At 34.7% G+C, this 12,240-nt stretch overlaps 1 protein-coding gene across 9 annotated transcripts in view; it reads left to right on the forward strand.

The window, feature by feature from the left end:
* The window catches only part of MYO9A (myosin IXA), a 283,468-nt gene that overhangs the window by 79,455 nt on the left and 191,773 nt on the right, over positions 1-12,240 (forward strand). For all 9 annotated transcript variants that reach the window (XM_045070457.1, XM_045070456.1, XM_045070459.1 and 6 more), the window contains 2 exons: positions 3,016-3,142; positions 10,469-10,558. In XM_045070457.1, coding sequence (XP_044926392.1) covers positions 3,016-3,142; positions 10,469-10,558 — 217 coding nt within the window. The remainder of the gene's footprint in view (positions 1-3,015; positions 3,143-10,468; positions 10,559-12,240) is intronic.

The raw sequence follows: 12,240 nt of genomic DNA on the forward strand, positions 1-12,240 counted from the left end.
AGTGTATCCCATATTGGAAACCACTGGAAAATATATGTAATATATTTGGTAACCTGGCCTGTAATTTGACCTTTCTGTATTTTTTAGATATTATCATCAGATATTCCCTAACACAAGTTTTGCGTTTTAGCTAGACCGATAGGATCCTCTAAAACATTATATTGTATTCTGAATGTCCGGTATTTTCCCCATTCCTTGAAGGACTCATCTTTATCTCTTTTTTACTCATTGAAATAATGCCAGTTTTTTTTGATAACATAACATATATACATATATACTACTGTTCCCCTCTCCTTTGACCATAATTGACTGTGCTCATAAATCACAGCAATCTTTTCAACTGCACTGAGATCTAACCCAGAATTCTTCTTAACACACTTTGCAGGCATCCTAAAATTTGGTATGTGAATGGAAACCTGTTTGCTTTGAGTACTTACTATTCATGTCCTCCCTTTTTATTTTATTTATTTATTTATTTATTTTTTAATTAAAAAAAAATTTTATTTATTTGACAGACAGAGATCACAAGTAGGCAGAGAGGCAGGCAGAGAGAGAGGGGGAAGCAGGCTCCCCGCCGAGCAGAGAGCCCATGCGGGGCTCGATCCCAGGACCCCGGGATTATGACCTGAGGTGAAGGCAGAGGCTTAACCCACTGAGCCACCCAGGTGTCCCCCTTTTTATTTTTTAAAGCTTATTTATTTATTTAAGTAACTTCTACACCTAATGTGGGGTTTGAACTCATGACCCTGAAATCAAGAATCCTACACTCTTCCTACTGAGCCAGCCATGGGCCCCATGTCCTACCTATTTAGTGAAATTTTTCTTAACTGTGCATTGTGTCTACCTTAAGTATTTTAGTATTTTATTTTATACCCTGCCTTATAGTATAGGGATTTTTTGTTACTGTTTTTATTTCTTAATGCAAGATTTTACACATTTTGTGAATAGGGATTTTTATTCATATTTGTAACTCTTTTTTGTATTGAGTTATTACAGTATATTAGATTGTTTATTTAACATTTATTATTGTTGGAGACTAAGTATCACATATTTGTGTTTGAAAAAACATTAACGTACTGATTTGTTGAACCACAGATTCTGAAGGATATAATTAACAACCATATAAACTCCTACTAAATATGGTGTTTAATAAGTGGCCCATGAATTTTCATTTTTATATCCTTTGGTTTCCATTAGTCTTTGTAATGATTCAATTGATACTGTGTTTCCTCTCTAATTTACCCAGAGTACGTTTATGAATTATTCCTTTAAAATTTTGTTTGAGTCATGTTAATGATTCAAACACTTAAAATTTTAAATTATTTGAAAAATTAGATCGATCAATTAGATATTGATTCAGGACCTTTGAAAGTATGGCTATTTAGTTCCTAAAGCAGTGTCTTTATTTTATTTAGAATACTTCCTAATTTTCAGAAAACACATAATTAAAATTTTATAGGTAGAACAGGTTTATCATAAGGAAATAGTTGGACAAGACACAAAGATGCATGTGTGTGTGTGTCTGTGTATGTGTTTCCCAGAAGGGCTTTTAGATGGAGTGTTTAGCTGTATTAAATGCTTTGGAGAGGTCAGGTAAGTTAGGAGTACCAACCCCTCTGGGTAGTCAAAAATCTGGTTGTAACTTTTGACTCCCCTAAAACTTAATAGGCTGCTGTTGACCGATAACCAAAACATAAATAGTTGATTAAAACATATTTTGTATGTTAGATGCATTATATATATGATTCAGTCATGTCTTTTTGTGGCTTGATAGCTCATTTCTCTTTATAATACACTTTTCTTACCTGGTGGTCCTTGGTAACTTCTCTGAGATATTTTAATGGGGTCCGATGTCCAGATATAAGAATAAATAGGGAATGACAAAATGAAGAAAAGGAGTATAAGTTAACAGTTTAATAAGCTTGTTTGTGAAGGTAAGGGGAAGATGTGTAATCTAGGATGGGTTCTTTAAGAGAAAATGAAGATATCATTTTGATAGAAAGTTCTTCTAGATCAGGTAAGAGATAAGAAATAGGCATAATAAAGTTCCTGAGTAAACTGGAGTTCATGGGATGCAAAGCACAAGAAGGGGTTTAGTTTGACAGGAAGAAGGTCATGTGTTCCTCTAAGACAGAAGGGAAGAGTGGAAGGGAGGGTCCAGTTGTAGATGTTTTATGGGAGGGGCCTGAAAATTAAGTAATTTACCTCATGGGCCTCATACTGTTTCTTTTCTTTCTTTCTTTCTTTCTTTTTTTTTTTTTTAAAGATTTTTATTTATTTATTTGACAGATCACAAGTAGGCAGAGAGGCAGGCAGAGAGAGAGAGAGAGGAGGAAGCAGGCTCCCCACTGAGCAGAGAGCCCAATGCGGGGCTTGATCCCAGGACCCTGGGATCATGACCTGAGCTGAAGGCAGAGGCTTTAACCCACTGTGCCACCCAGGTGCCCCCCATACTGTTTACTTTCAAAGCATTTATCAAGGGCACTGTAGTATGATGTAGGAAATCAATTCTTAAATATAACTAATCATAAAAAATGATCTAGGCTATAAGAAAATACAGATTCCAAGGCCTTTCCTTTAAAGATTCTGATTCAGTAGATCTGAAATAGACAATGTAGGGAAGGGGCATTCCAGGCAGGATGAAAAGCATTTAGAAATGTATGGATTTTGAAACACTGTACAGATTCAGGCAATAGCAAATCCTCTTCAAACAACTATGTCCAGAGGTACAGTACTGAAAGTTAAGGTTCTATAAAGCACTTTGCACAGTGCCTGACGTAGTACACATGAAATTTAGTTATTATAGTTATTATTCCCATATTTTTTATTTTTACTTTTTTTAAATGAAAAGCATATTTTTTATTCTTACTTTTTTTTAAATGAAAAGCATATTTTTTATTTTTATGAAGATTAAATATGTTTGTACTGGTTAATTTGCTTGATTAGAATTTTACAGTGAAATAAGTTTGGAAACTGCACATAAACCAGCTATAATTTATGGTTTTATTTTCACAGGATTTTCTCTCTTCTCTCAGCAATACTACATTTGGGTAATATCTGTTATAAAAAGAAGACATACCGGGATGACTCCATAGATATCTGTAATCCTGAAGTTCTGCCCATTGTCTCAGAATTATTAGAAGTAAGTGCTTATATTTTCACTTGTCATTTCTCAAATACTGGGTAACTTCTCACTTTAAATTTTGTGTAATTATTTGGCTAGGTGTAAATGGGCTAATGCTTTTTATTAATAGTGTTTCTCCAAAAGATGGAATTTTTGCTGTCGATTGTGCCAGAATCTTTGGAAGGCTTGGTTTTTCTTGCCTGCCTCCCTTTGGCCTGGATATCCATAATCCCTCAATTTGCTGGATAGGATCAGTTTTTCACTCTAGACTGTATGATAGTCTAAGACATTAATAGTTTTTCTCCTTCTGTATTTGAGATTTCTTCTCATACTAAGATTTTGGTTAGATTATTTATCTGAAGATGGGGTATCTGGATGAGTGGAGAGAAAAAGGTACTAATTTTTTCCTTCATGTCTAAGTAAGAGCCAGGGGTCTTCATCTCCTCCCATGCTTCTTCTTATAATCAAGATCTTTATTACCTTATTCTTTCTTCTGGGAGTGATGATTTCCAGTGTTTTCCCAGCTCACTTGTCAGATTCATCTCGAAAGGGGCATCATTTTTTATAGGCCTTCTCCTCTCACAGAGCAAGAAAATATATGTGTGTTTACTAACCTATGTATATTCACATACTACAAATGTTTTTATATATGCATCTATAGCTATATGAAGATAAACATGAGGTCCTACTGATGTTCCTAACTAATACATTATCACATGTATCATTCTAGCCTTCTCTTCTTATCTATAAACTCCCTTTTTAACAGTGAGGAAGCTGTCGTTTTCCTTATCTTTCTTTACCTCCTTTTTTCTGTTCATTTACTAAATTATTCAATTTTAGTATTCAGTTGACCCTTGAACAGTGCAGGGGCTAGGAGTACCAGCCTCTCTGGGCAGTCAAAAATCTGGGTGTAACTTTTGACTCCCCCAAAACTTAATAGGCTACTGTTGACCAGCCGCCTTACTGATAACATAAATAGTTGATTAAAACATATTTTGTATGTTAGATGCATTATGTATATGGTTCAGTCATATCTTTTTGTGGCTTGATAGCTCATTTCTCTTTATTGCTGGGTAGTATGACATTGTGTGGCTGTACCATAGTTTGTTTGTTTATTCGCCTATTGAAAGACATCTTGGTTGTTTCCATGTTTTTTGCAGTTATGAGTAGCCTGCTTTTTTTCCAAATCTTGATTGGAAGATCAAATCTTTCAAATCTTGATTCATTTGCCACTTTAATAGAGTTTAACCTTATTAGATGATCTAAACTGACTCCCATCAGGGTAGAACATTTATGTCTACTTAGCATAATTTAATTTTGATTTTGTAGCACAAAGTTAATTGTTTACTAGTTTGTGTCCTTTATAAGGCGACAGTGCTCTTTGAGAGCAATAGATGCCTCTTTTTTATTTATCTAACCTTACAGTGCTTTTTATTTTGCACATGCCTGGGTGTTGCTTATTAACTTTAGTGAAATGAGTTAGTCTGGCAGACAGGGCAGGAGAAGGGGATACGTTAAACTGAAACTAGACTCACTTGCTGGAAAGAAGTTCTACCAGGATGTGGATGGAATGTGGTATCTGAAGGTGGTAATTTTGAAGGTCATGAGGATCAGGGAACAGTTGGTATTTCAGTCAGGCATTTTAGGTGATATTTTAGTCAACAGAAGCACTTGGTATTGTGGTAATAATAGTGCATTGTAGCTAGTGGTTTTACTTACAAGTTCAGGCATTCAGCAGGTACCAAGGCTTCTGGTCTTGGTGCAGTATTCATTCTTTGGTTAGAGCTGGTAAGAGCAATTCAGGTAATTTTAAAAGGAGCCAAGTATTGATGAAAAAGGAGAAATCCTATTCTGAGAAATAGGCTTACCAGTGTCAAAGTTTGACTATATCAACAATATGATTTGATACCAAATCTTACTTTTGAACCCAAGCTTCTTAACTTCCTTCTTTAAAAAAAAAAAAAAAAAAAAACCACACACACACACAAAACTGGGGCCCCTGGGTGGTTCAGTGGGTTGGGCCTCTGCCTTCGGCTTAGGTCATGATCTCAGGGTCCTGGGATCGAGCCCCGCATTGGCTCTCTGGAGCCTGCTTCCCCCTCTCTCTATGCCTGCCTTTCTGCCTACTTGTGATCCCTCTTTGTATGTCTAATAAATAAAATAAAATCTTAAAAAAAACTAACCATTTTGTTTATTTGAAAGAGAGAGAACACATGAGTAAGGGGGTGGGGCAGAGGGAGAGAGAATCCTAAGCAAATTCCCTGCTGAGCAAGAAGCCCATTGTGGGGCTTGATCCCAGCTCATGACCTGAGCTGAAATCAAGAGCCGGATGCTTAACTGATTGAGCTAGCCAGGCACCCCTTAAGTTCCTTCTTGTTATGTTTAGTCTGCACTAGTAGGAATGGAGGTTTGATAATACGTGGGAAGAAGTTATCTTCAAAGTTGAGGAGCTAGACAAGTAACTGATAGGACCTATACTATAGTATCCTGCTTGTATTTAGTTCTCAGAAATTATTTTTTAAAATGATTTCCTAAACAAACTCAGGGTTTCTAGAGGGGTGGTGGGGGAATAGGGTAGCTGGGTAATGGACATTTAGGAGGACATGTGACATAATGAACACTGGGTATTATAGAAGACTCATTAATCACTGACCTCTACCTTTGAAACTAATAATACATTGTATGTTAATTGAATTTAAGTAAAAAATTTTAAAAAATGATATCCTGTTATTGATTAAAATTGGTAATAATAATTGCAAACTTAAGGCTTTTGTTGAGATGGAATTCAAAGATATGAGCAACAACTGGTTTAACTAAAATGTAAACTCTTTAGTTAAGATTTAATTCCTTTCCTTCTCAAAGTGATTCAGTTCAATGATAAATATAGATTTAGTTTTTAAGAACAAATGTTTCTGAAATTATTTTATTTTTCCAATTATTTTTATAATTTTGTAGTTACCTCAGGCAGCAATGAATATTTTTGAGTATTCTGTTTACTGAATTCTATTTGAGATATATACTTGTGAAACTATTGAAAGATGAACAAGCTCCAGTACATTAATTGTGGGTAATTGTGGAGCATATTTTTGTTGCATGTTTTGGAGTATATTAGAACTATTAGAACCATCATTATCAAAAACTGAACCATCATTCAGTTTTTAACAGATTTATATATTTTGAATATATTTTAACATCTGTTGAAACAATATGAAGAATGGGTTTTTAATACATATATCATTTTTTCAATTAAATGAGTATGAGAAACATTGTAGACTTAGATATTGAACTCATTCCTAGTTATTTTGTGTTAATAAAGTTTATTTTTTACCTTATTTATTTATAGATTTATTTATTTATTTATTTATTTATTTGACAGACAGAGATCATAAGTAGGCAGAGAGGCAGGCAGAGAGAGAGGGAAGCAGGCTCCCTGCCGAGCAAAGAGCCCAACGTGGGGCTCGATCCCAGGACCCTGGGACCGTGACCTGAGCCGAAGGCAGAGGCCCAACCCACTGAGCCACCCAGGCGCCCTTATTTTTTTTATTTTAAAAGTCATATATGTACACTGAGGACATTGGGAAATTATAGAAGTAGTTGATTAAATATCATGAATTCAGTAATATTTTCTTCAGGATGTTTATCGAAGATAAGCAAGATTAGGGCGCCTGGGTGGCTCAGTGGGTTAAGCCGCTGCCTTCGGCTCAGGTCATGATCTCAGGGTCCTGGGATCGAGTCCCACATCGGGCTCTCTGCTCAGCAGGGAGCCTGCTTCCTCCTCTCTCTCTCTCTGCCTACTTGTGATTTCTCTCTGTCAAATAAATAAATAAAATCTTTTAAAAAAAAAAGATAAGCAAGATTAGTATATTTTGTATGTAGATCTATGTATGATCATTATTAGGTTTTAGTGCCACCATTAAGCCAACCCTTTAAAAGGAGTTGGGTAGTTTTTTATCCTTTCAAATTTTTTTCTGCCATTTAGAGAAGAATCATTAGCAAAGAATAGTATGTTCCTTAAAGATTTGAGAGAGATTAACCCTATGATCAACTATATTTGATATCTTTCCAGAAGTTTGTTTTGTATTAACTAATTTTTTTGGATTTTCAAGTCTAGGGGCGCCTGGGTGGCTGAGTCATTAGATGTCTGCCCATGGCTCAGGTCATGATCCCAGAATCCTGGGATTGAGCTCCATGTCGGGCTCCCTGCCTGCTTCTCCCTTTCCAGCTCCCCGCTGCTTGTGTTTCTCTCTCATTATCTCTCTTTGTCAAATAAATAAATAAAATCTTAAAAAAAAAAAAAGGATTCAAGTCTGGCTTGTGTTCATTTTGATGATTTGTGTTTATCTAGGAAATTAATATGTTGATTAAATGTTTACAATTTTTTTTTTGGCATTCTTTGTAAATGCTATGTTAATGTTTAAAACCTTTTTCTCTATGGTGTTGACTTTGTATTTCTTAATGTTTGTGTTTCTTAATTTTTGTGATTTAGTGAGAATTGTCTTTTATTTTTTATATTCAAGTAATTGGCTTTTAGATTTATTAGTTCTACCATTTTACTTAATTAATGTCTTAATTTTTGTTTTAACGTATTTCCTTCTTCATTTTCCTGTTAAATTATGAATTAGTCTCAGTATACAGTATATACAGAAAACAATATAATAAACACCTGTGTACTCACAACTCCACTCATGTAATAAAATATTGCAGGTAATTGTAGCTCACTTTGTACTCTGCTACCCTAGAAGTAAACATTGTTATGAGTTTGGTGTTTATCATTCCCATTCTATTTTTCTATTTTCAAAATAGGTAGATGTTTATATAAGAATATAAAGCTTTCTATATATTTTCATACTTGTTTCATAAATGTTTTACTGTATCATTCTAATCTTGACTTTTTCATTCTGTACTGTGTTTTTGAGATTTTTCAATACTGATTTAAATATTCTACATGATTCTTTTTAGTTTCTAAAATTTCATTATGTGAGTAAAACAATTTATTTTTCTTAGAGGGGATTGAGGTTATTTGTAATTTCTCATTTATTGGTAGTACTGTGATAGGCATTGTTGTATATGTCTCTTCGTGGACATGTGTGTAAATTATTCTAGAGTATAGTCCAAGAAGTATAGTTTTGGGTTGGTATACACACTGACATAAATAGTTTACTGATATTGACGGATTACTCTCTCTAGTGGTTATACCAGTTTATACAAGTGTATGGAAGTGACATTTGCTCCATGTTGTTGCCAGCCTGTATTTGTTTAATCCTTTAAAAAAATGTCTTGAGTCTACTGCATAGATCATTTATTTTTAAATACTCACTTTTAATAATTGCTTGAGCTCAACAATATAACTGTTTTTTTTTAAATCATACAAGTTTTTTCTTAGTTTTCTTGGTTTTGTCATATTTGTGTAATCTGGTATTATTTAATTTTGTTTTTCAAAATATTTTATTTATTTATTTGTTTATTTATTTTTAAGATTTTATTTATTTGGCAGAGAGAGATCACAAGTAGGCTTAGAGGCAGGCAGAGAGAGAGGAAAGGAAGCAGGCTCCCTGCTGAGCAGGGAGCCTGATGCAGGGCTCGATCCCAGGACCCTGAATCATGACCTGAGCCAAAGGGAGAGGCTTTACCCCACTGAGCCACCCAGGCGCCCCAAAATATTTTAAATATATGCGAAAGCTTGAGGTCTTATATTTAAACTTTGGCTATTTATTTTTAGTTTTACTGCAGTTTGTAAAGGTAATGTTCCTCAAATTTTTTCTAACTTGTTTTGAATTTGAAGATTGAGTACTGGATGCTACTCATGTAGTAGTGAATGAGAAGGATATTTTGGTATCATTGTATTTTAAAAAATTATTGATCTGTCATGAATTCCTGGTGACAGGGTAATGCTTCACTGTTGTTTTGTAACTCACTTTCTCCTTTATAATTGAATATTTTTTGCTTGATATACTTCATATCATATTATCTACTTAAAATTTTATCAGTGTTATATCTTTATTTGTTTGGGTGCTTTTATAAAATGCCCTTATTTTACCATTTCATGACCCTCAGCATGGCAAAAGTCAGTAGTGTGATAATAACAAGTATATTCAAGGTTTGAAGAAATAGGAATGCTCAGGGCTGATCAGAGAGCAGATTGGTGAGAACTATGTTTAGTAGTTTGGCAATATCCTTTAAAGATGACAGTGTATATGCTATAACCTAGTAATTCTACTTTTAGATTTGTACTTCAGAGAAATTCTTGAACTCATATGCAAGACTATTCAGTTTATTTCCTAATAGTGCACAATGGTAAATAGTGTAAATGTCTATACATAGAAGAATAGATTACACACTCCCATAATTTATATACTGGGAAGTTATATAGTATTAAAATAAATAAGCTTGATCTAAATTATCAATGTAGTTAAATCTCAAAAACATATGGGCAATATGATTCCATACAGATAAGAGTTAAATACACTTGGCAGTATAATGTATAATGTATACATTATAGTGCAGTGTATATATATGTATATGTGTATATATATAATACAGTATAATGTATTATTTACAAATATATCTAATATATGTATATTAGATATGTATAAAAACCCAAACTGAGATGATAACTTACAAATTCATCATGGTATTTACCTCTAGAGGGAATGAGAACAAAGGAAACATCATCTTTATTTTAAAATTAACATGTGTAAATAAATATAAAACATCTGAAACATAAATAAATACTCATGGTAATGTTCCTAGAATTAAAGAAGTATTGTCGGGACGCCTGGGTGGCTCAGTTGGTTAAGCAGCTGCCTTCGGCTCAGGTCATGATCCCGGGGTCCTGGGATCGAGTCCCACATCGGGCTCCTTGCTCGGCAGGAGCCTGCTTCTCCCTCTGCCTCTGTCTGCCTCTCTGTCTGCCTGTCCTCGCTCACTCTCTCCCCGTCTCTGACAAATAAATAAAAATCTTAAAGAAGTATTGTCACTTTTTAATCTTTGCTAGTTGTGGGATTATGGTTGATCATCTTAAAATGTTTTTTTGCACTATTCTATATTTCCATATTTCACACAAAGAAACATACTTCTCCATTATGATCAGAAAGAAAACTTTAAAAAGACCCATCTGTCTTACGTACCCTCTCTTTTCTGGGGGGGGTGGTGGGAAATAGGGTGAGTGGAATGTTTGACTTTCACTTTGACTGGTATTTAAATGATTAAATGTATTGTCTTTGTTTTTTCTATTGTCTATTTACTAATCTCATTAGAGATTTTTTCTTTATTTGGATTGTCAATAAATAATTCAGCTCATTGTCATAAATCTTATACACTGAATTTTTTTTTTCTGTTGTTTAGGTTAAAGAAGAGATGCTATTTGAAGCGTTAGTTACAAGGAAGACTGTGACAGTGGGAGAAAAGCTTATCTTGCCATATAAGCTGGCAGAGGTATGAAGAGATTTTTTTAAGATCAGAGTACTCTGAACAGTTTTAGAAGTTTGAATTTATGCCCTTTCCTTTAACAGAATGAAAATAATAACAATACAGTGTTGATTGAAATATTTTCTGTGCCCTTGAAATTCAGTTATGAATTTTCCATCAACTTGAAAACTTAAAGTTGAATATGATTTTAAGCAATAGGCATGCATTTTTCTTCTGAGATCTTAATCTGTTCATTATTGTTTTATATTATTAATATGGAGTGAACAAACAGGTAGTGGATGGATTTACAAATGAGCAGTGTTTGATCGAGTTGATTATTTCTTCTTTAGGCAATTTCTTACATTCCAGAATGTCATACTCTTGTGGTTCGCTTTCTCATTGTTAGATACTCATTTGTAATTCTTTCTGTTTGCCCTTTCTTTTTCACCTGACCTCTAAAAAATGTAGTTCTCTGGTACATAGTCCTTGTCTTTTCTTCTCTGTATTCCTTAGCTATATTGCTAGATTATCTCACATAGTCCCATTTCTTTTTTTTTTTTTTTTTTTTTTTTTAAAGATTTTATTTATTATTTATTTGACAGAGAGAGAAATCACAAGTAGGCGGAGAGTCAGGCAGAGAGAGAGAGAGAAGCAGGCTCCCGCTGAGCAAAGAGCCCGATGCGGGGCTCGATCCCAGGACACTGAGATCATGACCTGAGCCGAAGGCAGCGGCTTAATCCACTGAGCCACCCAGGCGCCCCTCACATAGTCCCATTTCTTTAAGTATCATCTGTATACCAAGGCTTCCAGATGAGATTTATTGCTGTCATTGCCATTATTATTATTATTATTATTATTATTATATACTACTCAGCTGTATATGAATGGGAAATTATTGAAAAGCCTACTGTTCTGAAGTGTAATTTAATGACAGTGATGAGAAATCAAACTATGACAGTTATTACAAAAATAGGACAGGAATGTGAGATTAGAAGAAACAGGGGTTGGGAAATAGTGTAGAAATGTAGAGAATGCTTTTTAGGCTGACACTGATCCATTTATCCTATTTTTTGGGTTCTTACTGCCATCAAGTCTATATTTCTTCATTATGTCGTGAGTCTTATGACATAATCTCCAAATTTGAGCGCTCCTTTCTAAACAACAGAAAAAGCCAAACCTTTTAAAAAGTTTTGCCCTTCTTTTGCATAAAGTTTCAGTACTTTTATATTTTCTTTCGTAACTTTTTTTTTTAAGACTTTATTTATTTATTTGACAGACAGAGATCACAAGTAGGCAGAGAGGCAGGCAGAAAGAGGTGGGGAAGCAGGTTCTCTGCTGAGCAGAGAGCCCAAGGTGAGGCTCGATCCCAGACCCTGGGACCATGACCCGGGCCAAAGGCAGAGGCTTTAACCCACTGAGCCATCCAGGCGCCCTCGTAACTTTTTTCAATATAAAATATTGAAAATATTAAAATATTATAAAATATAAAATACCTGGGGTGCCTGGGTGGCACAGTCAGTTAAGTATCTGACTCTTGGTTTTGGCTCAGGTTATGAACTCAGAATTGTGAAATCAAGGCCCGTGTCAGGCTCTGCGCTGGGCAATGTGGAGCCTGCTTGAGATTCTCTCCCTTTGCCCCTTCCCTCTTCTGCTCTCTCTTAAAAAAAAAAAAAATTCCTAGGGCGTGTAGGTGGCTGAGTGGGTTAAGC

Source organism: Mustela putorius, unplaced genomic scaffold (genome assembly GCF_011764305.1).
Source record: "Mustela putorius furo isolate JIRA1106 unplaced genomic scaffold, ASM1176430v1.1 tig00003972_pilon_pilon_pilon, whole genome shotgun sequence".
Taxonomy (NCBI): Eukaryota; Metazoa; Chordata; class Mammalia; order Carnivora; family Mustelidae; genus Mustela; species Mustela putorius.